The sequence below is a fragment of the Caretta caretta genome, chromosome 6, assembly GCF_965140235.1.
Source record: "Caretta caretta isolate rCarCar2 chromosome 6, rCarCar1.hap1, whole genome shotgun sequence".
Taxonomy (NCBI): domain Eukaryota; kingdom Metazoa; phylum Chordata; order Testudines; family Cheloniidae; genus Caretta; species Caretta caretta.
This window is the reverse complement of record NC_134211.1, coordinates 108546124-108570891: the sequence shown is the minus strand read 5'-3', so window position 1 is coordinate 108570891 and position 24768 is coordinate 108546124. Positions and strand designations below refer to the sequence as shown.

The window sequence follows — 24768 nt, the reverse complement described above, 5'->3', positions numbered from 1 at the left end:
TTAGGCCCACTGGAAGTCAATGCTCCAGCTTGTGCAGTGGAGTGTTGTCACTATTGATGCCAGCTGTTGATATGAGTGAATAATCTGGGTACAGCATTTCAGTAAACTCTATTCCAGCAGAATCTGTGATTAAATTACTTAGCTTCAGCCTCAAAACCTAGATTGCAAAGTTATCTTTACCACTGACTGGAAGAGTAGAAGTTGCATTATTTTTAAGATGCAGCAGATAAACGGCGTCAAAAGAGATTGTAATAAAAGGCTGTCTTCTCATGATTTCCACTTGCATTTCACTGTCCTAATGGACCTGAGGTGAGAGCAGAGTATTACAGCTCTTTTATTTTGGCTTGCCCCCTCATTTGGTTTAGAATGCCTTTAGGGTTCTTCCATTTCCTTTTATCTGCTACTCGAAATGCATTTCAACAGATAACAGCTTCAGATTTGCTAGCAACACTGATTGACAAAAAGAAACTGTTCCTCTCTACAAAATAAAGACAGTATTAAACATTTAAGCATCAGTACAGAACTCGGGATGCCTTCTTGACTCTGACACTGGTTATAAAGATCACCCTTGCAGAGTTTTAAATTCTTGATAACAAAGGCTTGGACAGAGATCAGTTACCAATTTCTTCAAAGGGATATTTTACTGTTGTCTTTCTGCCTGTCACCTGCTTGAGGAGACATTACATACCTGACAGTAACTTGACTTTAAGACGTTTTGTCCCTGTGGGTGCTGCATGGTAGCAGGTGCGCAGGTGCGTGCGCTCTCAACCACAGCATGCAAAGCAGTGTCCATTGGCCTGGGCCTGCATGTGCTTCTAATCAAGGGCCTATAGGGAGGCCCAGGCCTGCTGCCACTAAGTTTTCTCTTGGTCACAAAACAGAGCCACCACAGCCAAGGGGAAGGAGGATGGAAGGTGAAGCACCCAGAGGGACAAAACAGCTTGTAGAATGCAAGTTACTGTAAGTAAATAACCTCTCCTTCTCGAGTATATGCTCCACTGTAAGAGACTCCCTAGCAGTAACTCCATGAGGAGGTGGGTGCTGAGGAGGCAAGACCAGGGCAGTACTATCTCTGCAAGCAGGTAAGATGGTGTATTGCTTGGCAAAGGTATACATGGAAGATCAAGTTCAGTCCTACAAATTTCTGTTATGACTGTCCTTCAGCAGAGCCATGGATGTGGACTGAGCTCTAGTGGAATGTTGTGTAAAATCTGAGAGGGTGCTGCATCCCAGTGGATACATAGCTGGCTATGATGCCACCTGGAGCCCACTTTGACAGTCTGAGTGGAAATAGGCTGACCCTTTGTTCTCTCTGCAAATGACATAAATAGCCTTGGAGAGGCCTGCGAGGTCTTAGTCCTCTCATGGTGGAAGGTGAGGGCCTTTCTGACAACTAGCGTACGGAGGCTGGTTTCCTCTCTGGAAGCATGAGGTTTTGGGTAGAACACAGGCAGGCAAATCACTTGATTAATGTGATATTCCAAAGAGACCTACAGGAGGAAGCAAGGATGGAGATGTTGTCTTTACAAAAGATGGTATACGGTAGGTCAGCCATAATAGCACCGAGCTCTCCCATTCATCTAACTGAAGTGATGGCTATCAGGAATGAAGTCCTGAGGGAGAGGTGCAGGAGAGAGCAGGTAGCCATCAGTTCCTCAGGGCATCGAGAATCAAACTGAGGTCCCACTGAAGGGCCAGGTTCTGTACAGGTGGAAACTAACTATGTAAGCTCTTGAGAAATCTAGCTGTAGTAAGGTGGGCAAAGACTGAGAAGCTTTCAGTAGGTGAGTGGAACGCTGCAATGGTGGCCAAACGTCTGGCTTGAGCTTATATACAGAGCTTGCGTTTTTAAATCCAACAGGTAGTCCAGGATTTTTGAAGGATAAACCTCTGAGGCATGGGAAGAGTGAAGAGAAAACCAGGAGTGGAAGCATTTCCACTTCTGAAGGTAAGTTTTGCGAATACTATGTTTCTCGCTAGATAGGAGAACTGATTGGACCTGAGCCAAACAGGTTAGCTCCATGATTAAGAACCATCTAGGAACCATGCTCTGAGGTTCAAGGAGGAGAGGTTGGGATGGATCAAAGTCCCCGAGTTTTGTGACAGGAGATGCCTCTTGAGAGGAAGTTGGAGAGGTGCTGTCATGGAGAAGTGCTGTCACAGAGAGGTGAATAATGTTCAAGTACCACACTTGTCTGGGCCAGGGCAGCACTATCAGGATAACCCTTGCTCGTTCCTGATGTAGTTTGAGTAAGATCTTGAGGATCAGAAGTAGAGGTGGGTGAGCATACAGCAGGGTATGGCGCCACAGCATTATCAGGGCATCTCCCAATGAGTTACGGCCATGTCCTCCCTTGGAGCAGAAAGGACGGCTTTTCACATTGTTTAGGATGGCAAAGAGGTCTGTTTCTGGGAAACCTCAGGTCAGGCAGATGCTGTGGAAGACAGAATAACTGAGCTCCCTTTCATGGTCCTGAAGGAAGTGTCTGCTCAGGAAATCTGCGATTGTATTCTGGAGGCCTAGAAGATACACAGTTGAGATGTACATCTGATGGGAAATACACCAGTTCCACAGCTTTAGCTACTCTACTCATAAGGACTGGGATCTTGCTCCATCCTATCAGTTGATGTAATACATTGCAGCCCTACTGTCCAGCATCACCCTGATGGAGTGGCTCTGTATGCTGTGAAGGAAGTGTTGGCAAGCATAACAAACTGCTCTCAGATCCAGAATACTGATGTGGAGCGTGATCTCTTGTACAGACCACTTGCCCAGGGCTGTTTGCCCCTTGGAGGTGAGCCGCCTCACATCCAAAAAAGAAGCATCTGTTGTGAGGGTCTGAGAGGGTGGGGGATGTGAGAACGGGGTTCCCACACAGACGTTCAGAGGGTCCTTTCACCACTTCAGAGAGTCCAGAACCTTCTGAGGTACCATGACTTGTTGAAAAGACTGTCTGTTTGGGGTGTACACAGACCTTAGCCATGTCTGTAGACACCTTAGGTGCAGTCCCATGTGAAGTGTGACAATTATGGAGGCCAACACACGGCCCATGAGCTGTAGGCAAGCCCTTGCAATTGTTTGCAGGTAGTGTTGTATTGTCGAGATTAGACTGGACAGAGTGGAGAAGCTCTCCTTGGGGAGATAGGATCTGGTGATTAGGGAGTCTAGAGTGGTTCTGATGAAGCCTATCTTTGGATTGGGGTCAATGTAGATTTGGTTGGTGCATTGATCCAGAGACTGAAATAGGACTAGAGCCCTAGAGACTGCTGACTGGATCTCTAGAGTTGATCAACCCTGAGGAGTCAATCATCCAGAGCAGGTAATACTGCTATTCCCCTTTGACATAAATGGGACACCACCGCTGAGAGAAGCTTTGTAAAGACCTTTGGGGCCCTGGAGACTCCAAAGGGAAGGACTGGTAGTGTTCAGTGCCTAGTTGCGTAAGAAGCGTTTGCAGGGTGGGTGGATAGGGAAAGGGTCCCCATAGATAGTGATAGACCCTAACTGTAGGACATCTGGTGGGGTCTGAAAGAGCTTCTTCAGAGTACTGGCTCAGTGGAGTGCAGTGGTGAGGTGCTAAAAAGGAGCCCTGTACCAAGACCTCAGTCTGAAGAAGAATCTTCCCCTGGGTAGAAGAGGGGAAACTTCAGAGATAGGCACTAGTACTGAAAACTGGAGGTCCAAATGGGGCTCAATCCATTTAGGCCATACCAGGGAATGGGCCCTCATAGAAGGCAGTTGAAGGATAGACTCTGGTACCTCCATGTAGCAGGGTGGTTACCCGCTCCTGCCCTGTGGAGCTTAAAAGCCATCCCTGGGAGACAGCCAGGGCTAAGGGTAAGAAAAGCTAGGCTGATTGGGGAGATGGCCGCAGCTGGGCCTATGAAGGGGCTGCTAGGCTGAAGCTTAGCCAGTCTCTCTCTCTGCGTTCAGAGAGGGAAAGGCCTGGTGCAGGGACCTAAGGGAATACCTAGATTGGAGCCGGGCTGAGGGGGAAAGGCCAGGGGAGCTCTGGCCTGGAAACCCCCAGGCTGCGAGGCCTAGATTAGGGCCTATTAGGTACTGGTGTTGCAAGGGGGCAGCCCACGGGTAGACAGAGGCAGCAGGTCCAAACCCCCTTGCCTGTGATGAGTGGCTGATACACTGCAGTCTGCCCCAGGGAGCAGGGCTAAGCGATGACTGGCAGTAGCCAAGCCTGAGGCAAGGTGGAGGTAGTGGGTGGGGGTTCCCCGGGGAGGGCAGACCCTCAGGGATTGTTGGGGTTTACTGCCAGGGGGCAACACCCCAGTGGGAGGAGGCATCGGGTCCTGGGAGGGACTGGGGCTGGCGGTAAGGCGGATCACCAGACAGCGCTCCAGAGGCTGATGAGCTAATTCCCAAGGACAACGAGCAGGAGGCGCCGCCAGGTGAGTCCAGCTCTATTATGCTCCAATATAAGGAGGTCCTCCAGGAAAACAAATCTGGAGGGCTATGGTATCCAGAAGACTGAGTCAGGACCGAGGCTTGGCAGTACCAAGATGGTGAATATGGTACCAGCGAGGCTTGTAGAGCTTCTCTAACCTTGAATCCCTGGTGAAAGGTAGATGACGGTACTGGGGCTTGCAGAGGAGGTCTGTGCATCTCTCAGTGCCTGGAATTGTCAGTTGGTGCCGAGGCAGGCTCCTCCCTGTGCTGTCAGCTAGAAGACTTGTCTACACAGTGCTTCGTGTGCAGTAGTGCTGGCTCAGTACCATGCACAGATGGAGCCTCAAATGTTCCCCTTGTTGGACAGGAGGTCTCCTTAAAGTGGGATTTGTGGGATGACCGCCCCCTCTTCTTAGGCTCTCCAAAAGGAGAGAGAGGCTTCTTCTTTTTAGAAGTCCTAGGTACCAGAGGTTCTGCCATGGGGGGCAGCCTGGGATGTTGAGGCCGATGTATGAGGGTGGGTGGGGAGAGGGAAGCGGACACCACTGGGGCTAATGAACACTCCTTTAGAAGGTGCTTCAGTCTAGCCTCTGCCTTTCTGAGACCTGCCTTTAAACCCTGTACTCACCTTACAGTTAGACAAGACATGGGTGTCTCTGAGGCAGTGAAGGCCGCTCTAATGCCTGTCACTACAGGGAATAGACCTATAGCAGGTCTGGCAGAGCTTAAACCCTGGGGTCTTCAGCATAATCCAGGGTGGTAATGCCCCCAAAATAGGGGTTTTATGGGGGGTGGGGTTTAACACCCCTTCCAAACAAACACAACTGAGACTAAAGAACAAATAAAATAACAAAAGGAAAGAAAAACTAAGAAAAAAATTGCTGTGTAAGAGGCAGAAAGCTGAGAATCCCTGGACATACCATCGCTCTGTCTCAAACAGCAGGTGGCTGAGTAGAAGCAGGTGGGAGGGTTAATAGGATAATGGATACCTCCTTAAAAATTACTTCCCAGAACTGTGTTTTGGAATATATCCCATCAGCTTGGAAACTCTCTACCTCATGGAAAGCTTGGTTTTTTAAAGCAGCACTTGTAGACAAACGATTCATATTGCAGATGGAAGAGCAGACTCCTTTCCGGGACTCAAGCTTGGCACAGCAATTTGGCTGACCTGGCAGCTGAAGAGCGAGTAATGTTTTAGAGAAGCGGGACTTCAGACAAATTTGAACAGATTTGAACTGACTTTTTAGAAATCTTTGATTAACTCTTAGCGGATGGTAACTGAGATATCACTCTCCTTTCAGCACCCTGCCCCACCTTCTTTTCTCTCCCTTCATTTTTCTGTGCTTTTTGTCTTTGGGGGGTTTTGTTCTCCCCCTTTTTTTGGAAAAACCCAGTTATATCTAAAAGAATTAAGGTTGCTTGTGCAAGCTTAACTTGGCTCCTTTGTGAGTAGCCTTATGATACAGTCTTTAATTACACGACCACATATTATTTTCCACAGGACCCCTGCCTCATTCAGTGCACAGGATGGACAGTGCTCAATAAATGAGCAGCTATTCAATATTTTGTTTTATCCTCATTGTTCAGTGTGTGGCTTTAGGCCTAATTAGCTATAGTTAATACCGTACTATACTCATCATCATACATATGGTTCTTCTGGTTTAAAAAAAAAAACTTAACATTAATGAATTTATAGCTAATCTCATCCATTCAACTAGCTTTTTTCCTTGTAATTTACACATCTGAGCAGATGCATCCGAACTACTGAGCTGCAATGATATTTCTCCCAACTGCTAAACCCAGCTTAACAATGACAGTTCTAGGATTTAAAAATAGAAACAGCAGCAGGTCCTAGACTAATTATTCTCCTCACCAATGGCTGTCATCAGCCCCTACCATCCCCCAGCTACCTGTTATGCCACACCAACACACCCTTGTGGCATGTTTTGTATGTCTACAATACAGTGGGAGGCTGTGACATTCTATACCTTGAGGGAGCGTGCTGTAACCCCCATATTCCTCATTTTCATATAATCGTGATCTTACGTGTAAGGCATCAAGGGAAAGGTTATGATCTTCTGAAAGTCATTTCTCTCTCCATATATGTGTATCATTAATGCATAGGAAGTTATGAGAATTGTGTAGTATGGTGGTCACAAAAACACACTAAGTTGCAGGAATCAACCAGATATTAGTTCCCCAGAAGCAACAGCAAGGAAAGCAGTAAGAGAGCAGTATGGCTGCTCAGAGCTCCGGTATGAAACTGCAGAAAAACCTGAGAGTCTCTGGATTAAGTTTAGAAGTGTGAGCAACAAGGGTGATGTCGTGGTGGGAGTCTGCTATAGACCACCGGACCAGGGGGATGAGGTGGACGAGGCATTCTTCCGGCAACTAACAGAAGTTACTACATCGCAGGCCCTGGTTCTCATGGGAGACTTCAATCACCCTGATATCTGCTGGGAGAGCAGTACAGCGGTGCACAGACAATCCAGGAAGTTTTTGAAAAGTGTAGGGGACAATTTCCTGGTGCAAGTGCTTGAGAAACCAACTAGGGGAAGAGCTCTTCTTGACCTGCTGCTCACAAACTGGGAAGCATTAATAGGGGAAGCAAAAGTGGATGGGAACCTGGGAGGCAGTGACTATGAGATGGTCGAGTTCAGGATCCTGACACAAGGAAGGAAGGAGAGCAGCAGAATACGGACCCTGAACTTCAGAAAAGCAGACTTTGACTTCCTCAGGGAACTGATGGGCAGGATCCCCTGGGAGAATAACATGAGGGGGAAAGGAGTCCAGGAGAGATGGCTGTATTTTAAAGAATCCTTATTGAGGTTACAGGGACAAACCATCCCAATATGTAGAAAGAATAGTAAATATGGCAGGTGACCAGCTTGGCTTAACAGTGAAATCCTTGCTGATCTTAAACACAAAAAGGAAGCTTACAAGAAGTGGAAGATTGGACAAATGACCAGGGAAGAGTATAAAAATATTGCTCAGGCATGCAGGAGTGAAATCAGGAAGGCCATATCACACCTGGAGTTGCAGCTAGCAAGAGATGTTAAGAGTAACAAGAAGGGTTTCTTCAGGTATGTTAGCAACAAGAGGAAAGTCAAAAAAAGTGTGGGCCCCTTACTGAATGAGGGAGGCAACCTAGTGACAGAGGATGTGGAAAAAGCTAATGTACTCAATGCTTTTTTTGCCTCTGCCTTTATGAACAAGGTCAGCTCCCAGACTACTGCATTGGGCAGCACAGCATGGGGAGGAGGTGGTGACCAGCCCTCTGTGGAGAAAGAAGTGGCTCGGGACTATTTAGAAAAGCTGGACGTGTACAAGTCCATGGGGCCGGATGCGCTGCATTCAAGAGTGCTAAAGGAGTTGGCGGATGTGATTGCAGAGCCATTGGCCATTATCTTTGAAAACTCATAGCGATTGGGGGAGGTCCCGGATGACTGGAAAAAGGCTAATGTAGTGCCCATATTTAAAAAAGGGAAGGAGGAGGATCCAACTATAGGCCAGTCAGCCTCACTTCAGTCCCTGGAAAAATCATGGAGCAGGTCCTCAAGGAATCAATTCTCAAACACTTAGAGGAGAGGAAAGTGGTCAGGAACAGTCAGTATGGATTCACCAAGGGCAAGTCATACCTGACTAATCTAATTGCCTTCTATGACGAGATAACTGGCTCTGTGGATGAGGGGAAAGCAGTGGACGTGTTATTCCTTGACTTTAACAAAGCTTTTGACACAGTCTCCAACAGTATTCTTGCCAGCAAGTTAAAGAAGTATGGGCTGGACGAATGGACTATAAGGTGGATAGAAAGCTGGCTAGATTGTCGGGCTCAATGGGTAGTGATCAATGGTTCCATGTCTAGTTGGCAGCCAGTATCAAGCGGAGTGCCCCAAGGGTCGGTCCTGGGGCTGGTTTTGTTCAATATCTTCATTAATGATCTGGAGGGTGGCGTGGATTGCACCCTCAGCAAGTTTGCAGATGACACTAAACTGGGAGGAGAGGTAGAGGATTGGGCCAAAAGAAATCTGATGAGGTTCAAAAAGGACAAGTGCAGAGTCCTGCACTTAGGACGGAAGAATCCCATGCACCACTACAGACTAGGGACCGAATAGGTAGCAGTTCTGCAGAAAAGGACCTTGGGGTTACAGTGGACGAGAAGCTGGATATGAGTCAACAGTGTGCCCTTGTTGCCAAGAAGGCCAATGGCATTTTGGGATGTATAAGTAGGGACATTGCCAGCAGATTGAGGGACGTGATCGTTCCCCTCTATTCGACGTTGGTAAGGCCTCATCTGGAGTACTGTGTCCAGTTTTGGGCCTCACACTACAAGAAGTAAGTGGAAAAATTGGAAAACTTCCAGTGGAGGGCAACAAAAATGATTAGGGGACTGGAACACATAACTTATGAGGAAAGGCTGAGGGAACTGGGATTTAGTCTGTGGAAGAGAAGAATGAGGCGGGATTTGGTAGCTGCTTTCAATTACCTGAAAGGGGGTTCCAAAGAGGATGGATCTAGACGGTTCTCAATGGTAGCAGATGACAGAACAAGGAGTGATGGTCTCAAGTTGCAGTGGGGGAGGTTTAGGTTGGATATTAGGAAAAACTTTTTCCACTAGGAAGGTGGTGAAGCACTGGAATGCATTACCTAGGGAGGTGGTGGAATCTCCTTCCTTTGAGGTTTTTAAGGTCAGGCTTGACTGGGATGATTTAGTTGGGGATTGGTCCTGCTTTGAGCAAGGGGTTGGACTAGACGACCTCCTGAGGTCCCTTCCAACCCTGATATTCTATGATTCTATGAAAGTAACCAACGCCCAGGCAGGGTGTCAAACAACCCATCAACAGCCATTGTCCAGCAAGGGAGCGACAATGCAGTGACTCACCTACATGAGGCCACACTAGGGGATTTGCTCAACCTTGCTTGTAGAGACTCAGTAATGCTCACCTGACTCTGAAGCAGAGGGGGCAAAGCCAAGAGGGAGGAAAGGACATAATAGAAGGAAGAGACGTTTGCCATGCTCTTCCTCTCTCTTCCACCTACATCTACAGAACCCACCACCAAGCGACTGAAGCACTGATCAAAGGGGAGAGCCTGGCTGAAGGGCAACCAGCCAGCCTGTGGTGAGAAGCATCTAAGTTTGTAAGGACACTGAAAGTGTTAAGATCATCTTAGAATGTGTTTTGCTTTTATTTCATTTGACCAAATCTGACTTGTTGTGCTTTGACTTATAATTACTTAATCTATCTTTATAGTTAATAAATTTATTTGTTTGTTCTATCTGAAGAAGTGTGTTTGGTTTGAAGTATGTCAGAGGTTTCTCTTGGGATAGCAAGCCTGGTACATATCAATTTCTTTGTTAAATTGGCGAACTCATATAAGCTTGCAGGGTCCAGCAGGCAGAACTGTACACTGCAAGATGGAGGTTCCTAGGGTTGTGTCTGGGACCGGAGATATTGGCTAGTATCATTCGCTTCCAAGTAGCTGGGAGCAGCTTACATGCCAGAGGCTGTGCATGAACAGCCCAGGAGTGGGGGTTCTCACAGCAGAGCAGGGTAAGGCTGGCTCCCAGAGTCAAGGATTGGAGTGGACTAGCAGATTACTGATCCAGATAACACCAGAGGGGAATGTCACAAAGGCCAGGGTTCGAACTATGCACAAATTGAACTAATCTAGGGCTCAGACCATGGTCCCAGAACCCCCTGGGGGTAGAGGGTCTGAGCCTGAGTAAAGTCAGGACCCAGGGTTCAAGCCCTATTGCTTTGTAATGTGGACACAGCCCCGGTGGACTTGTGCTCTGAGAATCTGCCAAAAGAGTCCCATGGGGTCAACTTTTCGTTGTCCTCTGGACAATCAAATTTTCTCACACTGCACCATGAACAAAGGACTCGAGTGGCCATGTTTTGGGAAGACACTAGGAAGTCTGGGATATAGGTGGTTGGACTCAAGCCCACATAATCAGTTTAAATGCTGGACCCAGGGTTACCAATGAATGTAGACTCTCAAGCCTAGGTTAACAAACCCAGAGTCTGCTAACTTGACTCTAGGCTTACATTGCAGTGTAAACATACTCAAAGAGCCCTCTGGATCAGGCACTGGGCTAAATTCAGAGGCAATGTGTAAGAGAGCCTCACAGAATGCACACCAACTGGCTGGAATGTTGCGCAAGAAGATTTAAATTGTGCCAGGCTGGTGGCTGTGGCAGGGAGGCTGGTATGGTGCTACTTTAGCTCATATTATTCAGTAAATAAGCTTTCTGCCATAGGTTGAGATGGGGACACCATCTGTAAAGGTTCCAGTCACCATCTAGATCTCATATCTGGAGGAGACTCCCTGACCTGATGGTGAATGAGATAGGGGCATTCTTGACAGAGGACTAGCGATATACCCACTAATGCAGAAGCAATCTTTAATGGATGGGAGCCAAATCAGGGTACATGACTCACTGGACTGTGCTTTGGTTGTTCTACCTAAATATAGCCCTCACCATCACAGTATCTGAGCATCTCACAATCTCTAATGTATTTATCTTCTCACCAACACTGTGAAATAGGGCAGTGCTGCTATGCCTATTTTACAGATGGGGAACAGATCAAGTGACTTACCCAAGGTCAAACAGGAAGCATTTGGAGAAGCAGGGAATCAAACCCAGGTCCTCCAGGCTAGTACCATAAATACTGGACCATCCTTCCTCCTACACTGCCATACAGAAGTCCCTCTTTCTTAGAGAGCCTTTATGATAATATACTATATGTATTACTAACCATCATGGGGAGAAGTTCTGGAACAGCCTTCTGACAGGTTGTTTGCTCCCACTACACCTAACTGGTTTTAAGATGGACTTGATAAGTTCATGAATAGGATAATACGATGAGGTTCTTTCAGTAGCAGAGAATTGGACCTGATGACCCAGGAGGCTCCTTCCAGTCCTACATCTCCATGGACATCTGAGATTAAGGAAGACTAGATTGGGAACTAGAAGAACAAGAATTCACAAAAATGCATCAACACATAAAAGCATCTGAATCACTAACATTTCTACAAAGTTTGTGCTCATAATAAAAAACAGCTGGTTTTATTTCAAAGTTTGCTTTGAGAACAAAAATAATTGCTCCCCAGCTGAGACCTTGTGGATTATTATTTTGAGCCAGTCTGATTTTTCCTGACAAGTTATAGTAGTTGACAATGGCACAGAAGCAGACCCAGGACTATAGTTGCAACATCACTATAATATAGTCAACAATATTTATTGTGGTCACCCTGCTCTTTAAACCACATCAGAGAAACGCTTCTGGAAAAGAGTATTTAGCAACACAAATACCTGTGTTCCTTTGTTTGCCTTCTCTTAAAAATAAAATTCTGTATTGGGAAGAAAAAATAATGTAACAAAAGCAACAACGCTGTGGCTTTTGCTAAGGTTAGAGTGTGTCAGTCTCTCCTGCAATGACCTGACATTTGTCACGGCAGGGGAAAAAAATCCCAAAGACTGAATCATTATAGCAGGAGAGAAGAGCCGTTGTTAATCATGGAGGAACAGCCTAATTGAAAGAATCTATCTGTAGATAGCTCATTACTGTGATCTCAGTGTCCATAAAGCCATCGCCTGTGGTGCGGAAACACAATAACGTACATGAAATCACACTTCAGAAGGACCCTGAACTACTTTGGCTCCCTAACTCAGTGGCTGCTGCGGATGAAATGCATTTGTTAGCATTGCAGATAGTGCCAAATAAACTTGATTTCTTGTTTGTGCTCTTGGTAAGCTCATCTATCTGCTTTACTGCTGTTTGCTTATTAAAGGTGACCTCAAAAACACACTCACCTGCCAAGACCTTGAGTTTTGGGGTCTGTATTATTGTTGTGCCAGTTGATAGCTTTGTTAACACTCCCTGGGCCAGTAAACAGACAGCAGGAAGCTGCATTGTTTCTTTTACTTTAGCTATTACTAATACAGGCAGCTATTGCCAGGGACACCAGAACCTTGAACCTGACAAATACATGTTTCAGAATATATTTACTTAAAATGTCTAAGAGCACTCTCCACTGAGCTTTGAATTTCTCCTATTCTACAAAGAAGAAGGATGATCTTGTGATTAAGAAATGAGATTTGAGACCCAGAAGATGTGGGTTTAATTCCCACTGCCTGCTACAGACTTCCTCTGTGACCTCGGACAAGTCACATCTCTCTGCATCTCAGTTCCCTCTCTGTAAAAGGGGGATAATTCTTGCATCTTTAGTTTATTTACTGTTGTAAGCTCATCAAGGAAGGGATTGTCCCATACAAAACAATTATACAGTGCTTGGCACAGTAGGGTCCTGATCTTGAATGGGTTTGTCATGGTTATCCTCTTCCTGATCAATCTGATCTCTTGGGTGGAATTCCATGAGTCTTCCACTCTTAGACCAGTATTTTTCAAACTGTGGGTCACGACCCACTACTAGGTCATGGCATGTAAGGCGTTGGGTCACATTGCTCTGGTCAGCACCACCAACTGGGATGTTAAAAGTCCCATCGGCGGTGCTGCCCAGCTAAGGCAGGCTAGTGCCCACCTTTTCCACGCTACACTATAGAAGTGGTCATCAGCGGGTCCGACTCTGAGGTGGGGGGGGCCACGGGGCTCTGCGCGCTGCCCCCGCCGGGGGCGGTGCCTGCAGACAAGAGTTGTGCAGAGCCGCTTACGTGCCTCCACCTAGGAGCCAGACCTGCTGTTGGCCGCTTCTGGGGTGCAGTGTGGTCCGCAGTGCAAGACAGGCAGGAAGCTTGCCTCTAAACCCCTGACTGGGAGTGGCAGGAGATAAGTCCGTGCCCCAACCCCATGCCCCCCAAAACCTGGAATCCCTTCCTGGACCCCAAACCTCTCATCCCCAGCGCCACCTCAGAGCCTGCATCCCCAGCCTAGAGCCCTGACCCCTTCCCACACCCCAACCCCCTTCCCCAGCCCTGAGGCCCCCCAAACCCAGAACCCCTTCCTGCACCCCAAGCCCCTCATCCCTGGCCCCACCCCAGAGCCTGCACCCCCAGCCTAGAGCCCTGACCCCCTCCTGCACCCCAACCCCCTGCCCAGCCCAGAGGCCCCTTCCACACCCTGAACCCCTCATTCCCAGTCCCACCCCACAGCCCTAACCCCCGCACCCCAATCCTCTGCCCCAGCCCTGAGCTCCTCCCATATCCCAAACCCCTCAGCCCCAGCTCTGTTGGGTCGCAGGCATCAACAATTTCTTCAACTGCGTCCCCGGAAAAAAAGTTTGAAAACCACTGTCTTAGACCAGGCCCTGGGCTAAAGCACCCTGTGTATCAACCATGCTTTCCAGCTGGCAGGTCTGACTGAGTTGGAGACCTGGGATTCTCGCCTTTGGGAGTTTGCGACCACTGGTAACTAGTGACCAGACAGCCTTCTGAAACCAAAAGTACCATTTATTTTAACACAAAGAATAATGCATTTAGAGAAAAAGGATTTTAAAACAAACAGTCTACACACATGTCCATCTTACCTAACGGCTTACCATGCCCTGAGGCAGCCTAGGCAGGCCTTCCTTCTTCAGACACCCAGCAGACACCTGTGTCTCAGCCCCTGAACAGCTACCCACTTTCTTGAGGAGAGAGATTTTTTAAACTGTCACAGCTTTTTGTTCTTCTGTGCTCACAGCTTTGGCCCTCTGATTCAAGCCAGTCCTGTAGGCTCAGAAAGCCATTGGGTCCAAAGTCCTCAGAGCCAATGGGTCTGGCACTGATCCTTAAGAACCCTCAACTGTTTGCTGAGCTGTATCTTATCTTGAGCCTTTATTTTCTTCCTACTTGCTTTTCCTTACAGCTCCTTATTAAACTAAATTAATATATATTATATATCTATATATCTATAGATATAGATATATAATATTATATATTAATTTCGTTTACTAGGGAGCTGTAAGGAAAAACAAGCAGGAAGAAAATAAAGAGTCCAGATATATATATATAGTGCCAATCTATAAAAAGGGAAATAAGGACAACCCAGGGAATTACAGACCAGTCAGCTTAACTTCTGCACCCGGAAAGATTATGGAGCAATTAAGCAATCAATTTGCAAACATTTAGAACATAATAAGATGATAAGTAACAGTCAGCATGGATTTGTCAAAAACAAATCATGTCAAACCAACCTGAGAGCTTTCTTTGACAGGGTAACAAGACTTGTAGATGGGGGGAAGCAGTAAACATGGTATATCTTGACTTTAGTAAAGCTTTTGATTCTGTCTCGCATGACCTCATAAATAAATTAGGAAAATGCAACCTAAATGGAGCTACTATAAGGTGAGTGCAAAACTGGCTGGAACACCGTTCCCAGAGAGTAGTTATCAGTGGTTCACAGTCACGTTGGAAGGGCATAATGAATGGGCTCCTGCAGGGATCGGTTCTGGGTCTAGTTCTGTTCAATATCTTCATCACTGATTTAGATAATGGCATACAGAGTACACTTATAAAGTTTGCGGACAATACCAAGCTGGGAGGGGTTGCAAGTGCATTGGAGGATAGGATTAAAATTTAAAATGATCTGGACAAACTGGAAAAATGGTCTGAAGTAAATAGTATGAAATTTAATAAGGACAAATGCAAAGTACTCCACTTCGGAAGGAACAATCAGTTGCACACATACAAAATGGGAAATGGCTACCAAGGAAGGAGTACTGCGGAAAGGGATCTGGGGGTCATAGTGAACCACAAGCTAAATATGAGTCAACAGGGTAACGCTGTTGCAAATAAAGCAAACATCATTCTGGGATGTATTAGCAGGAGTGTCATAAGCAAGTCACGAGAAGTAATGCTTCCGCTCTACTCTGCGCTGATTAGGCCTCAACTGGTGTATTGTGTCCAGTTCTGGGCGCCACATTTCAGGAAGGATGTGGGCAAATTGAAGAAAGTCCAGAGAAGAGCAACAAAAATGATTAAAACATGACCTATGAGGGAAGATTGAAAAAACTGGGTTTGTTTAGTCTGGAAAAAGAGAAGACTCAGAGGGGACATGATAACAGTTTTCAAGTACATAAAAGGTTGTTACAAGGAGGAGGGAGAAAAATTGGGGAGGGAGGATAGGACAAGAAGCAATGGGCTTAAATTGCAGTAAGGGAGGTTTAGGTTGGACATTAGGAAAATCTTCCTAATTGTCAAGGTGGTTAAGCACTGGAATAAATTGCCTAGCGAGGTGGTGGAATCTCCATCATTGGAGATTTTTAAGAGCAGGTTAGACAAACACCTGTCAGGAATTGTCTAGATAATACTTAGTCCTGCCACGAGGCAGGGGACTGGACTAGATGACCTCTCAAGGTCCCTTACAGTCCTATGATAACCAGATCAGCAAATTCATAAATTACATTGAGCAGCTCCACTCTCTATGCAAGGTTCTCTGTGCACTACTATAAAAATGTTTAATCTTTTAAGCATGATGTGGTGCTGGCAGAGCAGGTGCCAGCTCTTTAGGCCTCAGCCAAGCACCAACAAATTCATTGCTAGAAACCAGTCTGTTTCACCTGTGTCTTAGTATGGTTAAGATGGGTATTGAACTTATAACAATGTGTTTAGACTTTATGAAATCATAGAATATCCGGGTTGGAAGGGACCTCAGGAGGTCATTTAGTCCCACCCCCAGCTCAAAGCAGGACCAATCCCCAATTTTTGCCCCAGATCCCTAAATGGCCCCTCCAGGATTGAACTCACAACCCTGGGTTTAAGCAGGTCAATGCTCAAACCACTGAGCTATGGCCATTCTTATGGTTGAATTTTGGGGTTTTGATTAAACAAAACTTTTTGTGGGAAGTTTCTGTTTACCTTGAAAATTTTTGATTTTTCATTGGAAAACCAAAATCTGCCAAACCAAACATTTTTCAGTTTATGGTTGAATTTTTTCAATATTTGTTTTTTGACAAAATATTTTGCAGGGGGGAAAATTCCAACCAGTTCCGGATTTGATATTGGTCCCCATTAAGAGAGTTTAGAAAACAAAAAGAGAAGAATTTGCAGAAGGAGGTCGTGATCAACCATATTAGAGGTGGCAGACAGAGCAAGATGCTTTGTGATTTGACTATCTCGGTAATGACAGTTTCAATAGAATGAAAGTGGCAAAAACCAGACTGAAGGGAATCAAGGAGAGAGTTACTGGAGAGAGAATGAATACAGTGTGAGTAGTCATGTCATTTGAGTACAAAGCTACTGAGAAGGAGGGATGCGAGGCAAGTATAATCTAGTGAAGATGATGTAGAAGACTATGATGTGTTTTAATGCAGAGAGGAAGGTAATGAAAGAGGACAATGAAGAAGACACTGAAGATGAAACAAGAGTGATGCGCAGGAGGGATTAGCCCAGGAAACCAGGACAGATACTTCAAACTGAAGGCCTAGCTGAATGAAACTGTAAATGTCTCATTAAAACATTCCAAAATTCTCATAAAACAAATCCTGTCTTATCATCAGGATAAGAGAAAACTACAGATTCCATGATTTTGGCATGTGCTGGTTTTGCTTTGTTCTGCAATAGTCTTCACATTTTAAACAATCTTTGTTTTCTGCTGTGAAACACAGTCATTGCAATGTGAATACATGCATTATTATTCCAATCCAGGCTGCAGAGTTGAGGCAGAACACCTCCATAGTCAATATTGCACCTGAAGGGCTGGAGTGGGCTACCGAATCCTAGTGACCATCTCCCAGTCTTCAAAGACAGAGGGAGAAGAATAAGAGGATCTGAATGGTGTAGCTCCTTTGTCACCCTTGTGTTAAATGATGCCTTTGTTAACAGAGAATGCAATCATCATTTGTTCTTTTAAAAAAACATGGAAATAAAGCAATAAAAATATGAAGAGGTGGGCTTGTTTTATCCACACAGTGTTGGTCACTTCAAACTTTTGCTAATTTAATCACAGTGTACAGCTACTTTCCTTTTAGATACAATAGATCATCTGGTTTGGCAGTAATGCATAATACTCTGTAGATCTTCCTAGTAAACCGGAATCTCTCCCACAGCCACCTTTAAGACCTGTATTGATTACTGCAGTGTGTCCCAAACTTGGAATGCCACTTGTTCAGGGAAAGCCACTGGCGGGCCGGGCTGGTTTGTTTACCTGCTGTGTCCGCAAGTTAGGCCGATTGCGGCTCCATTTGTCGCTGCAGGCCAATGGGGGCTGCGGGAAGCGGCAGCCAGTACGTCCCTCGGACCGCGCCACTTCCCACAGCCCCCATTGGCCTTCAGCGGTGAACCACAGCCAGTGGGAGCCGTGATTGGCCGAACCTGCGGACGCAGCAGATAAACAAACCAGTCCAGCCCTCCAGGGGCTTTCCCTGAACAAGTGGTGTCCCAAATTTGGGAAACACTGGATTACTGTATTATGAATAAAATAAATTCACTAACAATTCACTGTGTTTCAAAAGCTTCAGCTGATCACATCAATCCTTGTTTGCAGCCCAGATAGTACTTTTTACCCGAGAGATGGATCGATCGGAATGTGAGTTGATTAGAGAACTTGTCTTTGGTTCATATTGACAACTTAATTGACGTCACAGTGCTAAGATATATTCAATCATCAGATTTCAGTTCCAAATTAGTAAAGATGTTCACAAGATAATGTTGTGAACATAACCAGTCAAAAGATCAGATAATGTAACACAGTTCTTACAAGAATCAAAAACTCCAGCCATTCTTGGAGACCTGATGCCAATGTAATCTACATTTTGATATTTCATTTCTTAAAAGAACATAGATTAAGCTACAGTAGATAAATCGGATGCTGCCTTTGAAAAGATTTAAACCATTTTCCATACATTGTCAAAATGGGGTGTACACTTACTAGCTAGCTCCCCAGTCCATTTCAGGCCCTTGCTTCAGGGCCTTATGGATTATGCAGAAACTTAGACAAAATAAATTAGTTCCTCTGCCCAACATGGGCTACCATTCCCAGGGGCTTTTCCACATCTTCTCTCTGCTCCTCCAGTCCTTATTCTGGTCCAAGGTCAACACACTGGAATCTCCCTGCAGTTCTCACTCTCCACTGTACCTTGTAGCAGGGTTCTTTCCCCTGCTCCACAGCCTACTACAGGAGCCTACCTGCTCCCTGCAGCTCTTCAGCTCAACTAAACTCTTGATGGCTATCACCTGACATCCTAACCCCACACCTCAGCTGGGAAGCAGTGAATTAGTCAGAGCTGGGGCTGGACCAATCTTCCCTGTGATATGGTGGCACATTGATAAAATTTCTAAAGAAATTAAAAATCCATGCCACTGTGAAATGGCTTGCACTAAAAAGCAGCACGAAATTGAGAAAACTCTGAACAATTGCTTGTTACTATATGTTGCATGGTCTGCTCAAATTCAAGCCCCTTGGTTCAATTTGCAAACCATTTGTTGGTACTGCTGGCAAGCAAATTAAAGCTATAGAAGATCTTAGTCCACAAAATTTGGATCCAGATTTCAAATAGTCTAAAAATTCTGGAGTGTTTTGACCTCAAGTATGGTTCTGAACTGCAAATAAAAATAATTGATTTTGCTTGCTAAAATACCATCTTCCGTTTTTTGTGATTTTCTTGATTCAAATCTGCCATTCACTGGAATGTTACAATGGACAGATGCTTCTCATACAGCCTTTTAAGAATGGTAATGAACTGTTATATTTGTGTCAAGGAGGATTGAATCAGCAGAATAAAACATGGCTACATGTGAAAAACAATTACTGTTATACATGCATTATGGATTTGGCATCAGTATTTTTGAGAGACAATTTACTGTGCAAAATGATCACGCATTATTTGAAATACTTTCCTAATCTGACAGATGCAAACCAAATTCACAATCCTTATTCAAAGGCAAAAAATTATGCTAACATGGAGCTAGGGTCCCAAAACCAAGTAACACAAACACAGGAAATTCAGCGTTAAGATTACACTTCAAAGAAATGGTATGGAAATGCACATTTAAGGCACCCGAACAATCTTAGCTGCACTGCATAAAAACTAAGGCATTTTAGTGTTTCTGGTCCAGATTAGATTAAACTGATTTTAATGACATTTCCCTATATTTTTTCTTTTCATGGTGTGCCTACAGGATATATTTAAAGTTGCCTGGGTACCTTTCTTGTGTATTCCGTACCTCAAATATTTGAATATTTTTTGTATCACTTTAACTTTGAACTTCCTGAGTTTATAATGCCTAGGTTTGGTATAATTATAACATATCTGTAATTATTTGTATTCTTAAATTACTAACATGTATTCTCAACCTTAATTTGATATTAATGCAGTTTGTTGTGTGAAAATTTCCTTGGTTTTCAAAAATTATTAAAAATGTCATACATAGACGCAAACAAGAGACCCAAAACGAATGTTATTGTGCAATGTTTCTACTGATTTTGGGTATTTTGTATCAACCTTAAGTAATTAATATATTTATTGAACTTTAGAGGGCAGATTCACCAGTACACCAGAGCAACACAAAGCAACTTTAGTGTACTGATGAATTGGGTCCTTAATTTGCCATCAATGTATTGGTTTAGAGAGCTGTTACTGAGAGCTATGTGAAGTGGTGAGGGGAACCCATTCCTTGGGTCCCAATGACTCTGGACATCCATGCACTCTTCTCAGTTTCCCAGCAGGGCTGCCTTAGTGCACAGAGGAGCTGAGGCAGCAGTGCATCTGCCAATTAGAATTCTTGACACATCTCCAGTGTCTCTCATACCACTTACTCATTACAACTAATATAGCTATTGCATGCAAATTAGTTACAGAGGAAGAGTGATGACTGGTTGAATTACCTCTGATGTTACAATACCCCTACCTGAGTTGTTGAACCCTATTTTAGCCTATTTGAGTTAACCATTAGCTACAACTATTATTAATAACTAAGCTTCATTACAGCCTATTTTCAAATACAGCATATGCACAAGATTTTGAAAGTCTGAGTCTGTTGTTCCATTATTAAGATCATTCAGGTCAAAAAAACCTGACAGGCTAAATTTCTCAAAGGAATTATTTTAAAACTAACAAACTCAAAGTAACGGATTTATTTGTAAATTCTCAGAATATTCATTCTTTACTCAAATAGTAAATGCTATAAGTTTGGAGAGGATACACAATATTTTAGATGAACAACAAGAGGCTAAATCTCTTCTTTAAGTGCAAAATGGAACTCAGCCTTAACTATAGAGTCATGAAGAATAAAGAAGATATGCAACATTCTAAGCAAATAGGAAGAATGATGGAAATATGTCCAAAATAAGACGCCCAAAGATAACTCTATGGATTAATTTGTTTTCTTTTTATTCAAATTACCAACACAAAGAAGAGTGTTAAATTGCTCTGGGAACCTTAACACTCTATTTGTAAATATACAACACAAACATGAATAAACAGACTCTCAAGACCAACAGCCGAAACAAACCTTAAAGATGGTACTGAACTGCTCTATAAAACTGAATACTATCAACTGTTTGGGACATAAAATCCTGTTGACTTCTGTGGTGCAGGTTAAGGCCCTACAGTCCTGATCTTGCAAAGCACATGTGGAGTCCTTCTGAAATTAGTGGGACTCTGCACAGGCCTGGATCATTTTGGAGCACTATGGCTCAAGAAAATATAGGCACAAGATTACTATTATAAATTAATGCGTTTTAAAAGTAAACCACGGCCTTCACTGCAAAAGTTCATGCTAGCCTTAACTCCATCAGCTCTGGTGATGGGCATATTACAAACGTCTCAGGCAAAGACATATGGATAAAACTGTGCACGCTATAGGTGATAGTGATGACATCAACTCTTGCATTTGAAACACAGAACCCTGCTCTCAATCCAAGGTGGAAAAATAAAAGGATACATTATTTTTAAATAATTATATTTTATAACAGAAGCATTGATTTGTAATTCTTAATTCTAACCACATATTATCTGATGGCTAAATCTTACTTGTCTGACTCAAGTGAGTCATCCCATTGACTCCCAAAGCACTACCTGCGTGAGTAAAGATAAGGAGGACTTGGTGCTTAATGAATCAGATTTTATATGTATTTAAAAAGCATTTCAGCTCACCTTGATTCCAATAGAGCTCAACAAGAGGGTGGTGGTTTTTAATGGTTTAAGAATTTAATATTTCATCAGTAGAGCCCTGCAAACCTGCAGATATCTGCTTTATATCTGCAGATATCCTTGGACCATGTTTGCAGATGGATGTTTATCCAAATTTTATATCTGTGCAGCTCTCTATTTACCAGTTCAGAGACTGCGGTTGGGTTTTCATTTTATTTAGCTTCACTCTGTAAGTAGATGATTTGCTATTTGAATGAATACATATCATACACGAAGTCTTATTTTGTGTCAGGGCATTTAAATACATAAATATATATACACTATTTATATATTTACTTTTTTTAGACCCAGGTAGGTTACAAACATATATCATATGTACATTCATTAAAAGATATATATCTCCAGTTTTGGCCACCATCACAGGCACCGACTTTTCAAAGTGCCGGGGGGGTGCTTGACCCCCGGCTCCAACCCAGACCCTGCCCCCACTTAGGGTGACCAGATGTCCCGATTTTATCGGGACAGTCCCGATATTTGGGGCTTTTTCTTATGTAGGCGCCAATTAACCCCCACCCCCGTCCCGATTTTTCACATTTGCTGGTCAGCCTACCCCCACTCCACCCCTTCCCCCAATGTCCCACCTCTTCCCACCCCACCCTTGACCCGCCTCTTCCCGCCCCCGCTTCACCCCGACCCACCTCTTCCCACCCAGTTCCAGCCCCTCCCCCGAATGCGTTGCGTCCTCACTCCTCCCTCCCAGCCTCCTGAATGCTGCGAAACAGCTGGTTGCGGTGGGTGGGAGGTGCAGGGAGGGAGGGGGAGATGCTGATCCATGGGGTCCAGGGGGCTGAAGGTGCTGGGGGATGGGGTGGGAGACAGCTGATAGGGGGGCTGCCAGTGTGTGCTCAGCACCCACCATTTTTTCCCCGTGGGTGCTCCAGCCCTGAAGCACCCATGGAGTCAGTGCCTATGTCCAACACACTTTAAAACAAAAGATGTGGACAAATTGGAGAGAGTCCAGAGGACAGCAACAAAAACGATAAAAGGTTTAGACACCCCGAACTATGACGAAAGGTTAAAAAAAACTGGACATGTTTAGTCTTGAGAAAAGAGGACTGAGGGGGGACCTGATAACAGTCTTCAAAAACGTTAAGGGTTGTTATAAGGGGGATTGATCAGTTGCTCTCCACATCCACTGAAGAAAAGAGAAATAATGGGCTTAAGCTGCAGCAAGGGAGATTTAGCTTAGATATTAGAAAAAGCTTTCTAACTATCAGGGTAGTTAAGCACTAGAATAGGCTTCAAGGGAAGTTGTGGAATACCTGTCATTGGAGGTTTTTAAAACCATCTTAGACAAACACCTGTCAGGAATAGTTGAGGTTTTCTTGGTCCTGCCTCAGCACAAAGGGGGCTGGACAAGGTGACCTCTCAAGGTCCGTTCCAGCCCTACATTTCTATGATTCTATGATATAGCAATATACATGGGTTAATATGGAGCTACAATATTACCAGTATCTGAATAAAGTTCTTTTTCATAGACTGAAATACTATAATGGAATTAATAGGGAGAGAACTAGCTTTGATATGCCAATGATGGCAGCAAACAAATTAGAGGCAAAAAGTGATGGGATGCTCCCCTTCCCATCTCTTTTTACTTTCTTTTTTCTAGTTAGTCCATAGCAAAATGTGGATATGTGGCTTAACTATCCTACAGTTCTGACCACCACATGTTTGAAATTCAGGTCTTTGTTTCATTAGAAAAAGGATTCCCCCCTTTCATTTCTGTGGCACATGCTCTCTTCTATTCTAGTTGATAGTCTCAAACAAAATGCTTCCTTAATTTAGAGTTAGATCACAGAATAATGCATCTGCAAACAACAGCTTTGTCATAAAAAATACTAGTTAAAAAAATCTGGAAATATTCAGTTAAAATGGACATAAATATTCTGTAACACTGTAGTTCATTAAAATCAATTAACCAGAATACGGATATGTGAAAATTCATCTCACACATTCTGGCAGCAGTCTTTACTCTGACACACGAGACATATTTATCTTTTCAACATAATCATCACAATATAAAGACAACTTCTAAATAATCTATGTATATGTTTAAAGAGTTAGTATATCTTGTGAGTCAAAGTTGACACTAAAAGGCACAAGATGAATTTTCTTTCTCTCTCTCGTACACACAATTGACTATGTAAAAATATTTGGGAGAGATCTTTAGCTGATCTAAATTACTATAGCTCTATTGACTTCAATGGTGCTATGACAATTTATACCAGTTAAAGAAGAAGAACCATATAATTGGTGATATGGATCTTAAATAATTAACAGAGGTCTGTAGAAAAGGAGATCCTTTTCCTTTGCACTTTAGGAGAAGATTTCTTCTGCATGGTGATCCTGAACTGCATGGAAGTAGAGATCTTTTGGGTTGAAAAATGATGTTATAAATGTAAAATATTATTATATTAACCTGAACACTGACCCTAATGTTAAGATAACTAAGAGCAGCAAGCTGCAGTCTTTTTTTAATTTTTGGTATAATTTAATATTTACCACTAAGCCTCCTTTTTACCCCCATTAGGCATCAACTGATAAAAAACAAATTTAGGCTTAAAGCTTAGATGATATTTTCAAAAACACGCAGTGTTAGCCTAACTCTTATTGACTTCCAGACTTAAACCAGCTCGAAGGACTTTTGAAAATCCTACTCTTAGAAGGCTTGGATGGAAGATACAAAATGACAACAGATTCCCTCATATTCATAAGAAAAATTCAAATTGCATACACTGGTTTATTTATGATGAAACACCAGCACCCGTGTCTTTAATGTGGACTAACTGGATTCACTCTGAAAGGGAACCCTGTTTTATTATTGCCAGATCTTGATATCTCCAGCCCAGTCACATGTTGCAAGAACTGACGGAAGGACTGGATGAAAAGTTGCACTCACACAAGCCTGGTTATGTGCAGACAAAGTGTGAATAATTCTAGCAGTGTGATAGTTATAGAAAAATATTTTGCCCTCTGAACTTCCTGTCACTAGAAGTGTTCCATCTGGAGAAAATTCACAGCCCACTGCAAATCCTTCCACCTGTAAAGAGTCAAGAATAAGAGTAAATCAATATGCTAATTAGGGAAATTTAATGTAACCTCCTGAAAATGCATTAATGTACTAAAAATATCTCTTTTACACAATATGCTCTAATTATTTCCCCAAGTGTTTATTAAGACAGACTTATTACGACTTCAAATTGTTAGCACAAGTCAATCAATAATTGGTGAAGCTATTAACAATTCACAAAGTCTTCCATTATTTTAAT

At 43.8% G+C, this 24768-nt stretch overlaps 1 protein-coding gene and 1 long non-coding RNA gene across 6 annotated transcripts in view; one reads left to right on the top strand and one right to left on the bottom strand.

The window, feature by feature from the left end:
• The first annotated feature begins 415 nt into the window (after positions 1-415).
• Positions 416-17232, top strand: LOC142072584 (uncharacterized). Its single transcript, XR_012669075.1, has 2 exons — positions 416-1948; positions 16661-17232. It is a non-coding gene; the product is annotated as an uncharacterized LOC142072584 (long non-coding RNA).
• A 6987-nt stretch (positions 17233-24219) lies between these two features.
• WDR25 (WD repeat domain 25) overlaps positions 24220-24768 on the bottom strand; it is a 115794-nt gene continuing 115245 nt past the window's right edge. For all 5 annotated transcript variants that reach the window (XM_048854663.2, XM_075129871.1, XM_048854664.2 and 2 more), the window contains exon 7: positions 24220-24539. In XM_048854663.2, coding sequence (XP_048710620.1) covers positions 24318-24539 — 222 coding nt within the window. In that variant the 3' untranslated portion in view covers positions 24220-24317. The remainder of the gene's footprint in view (positions 24540-24768) is intronic.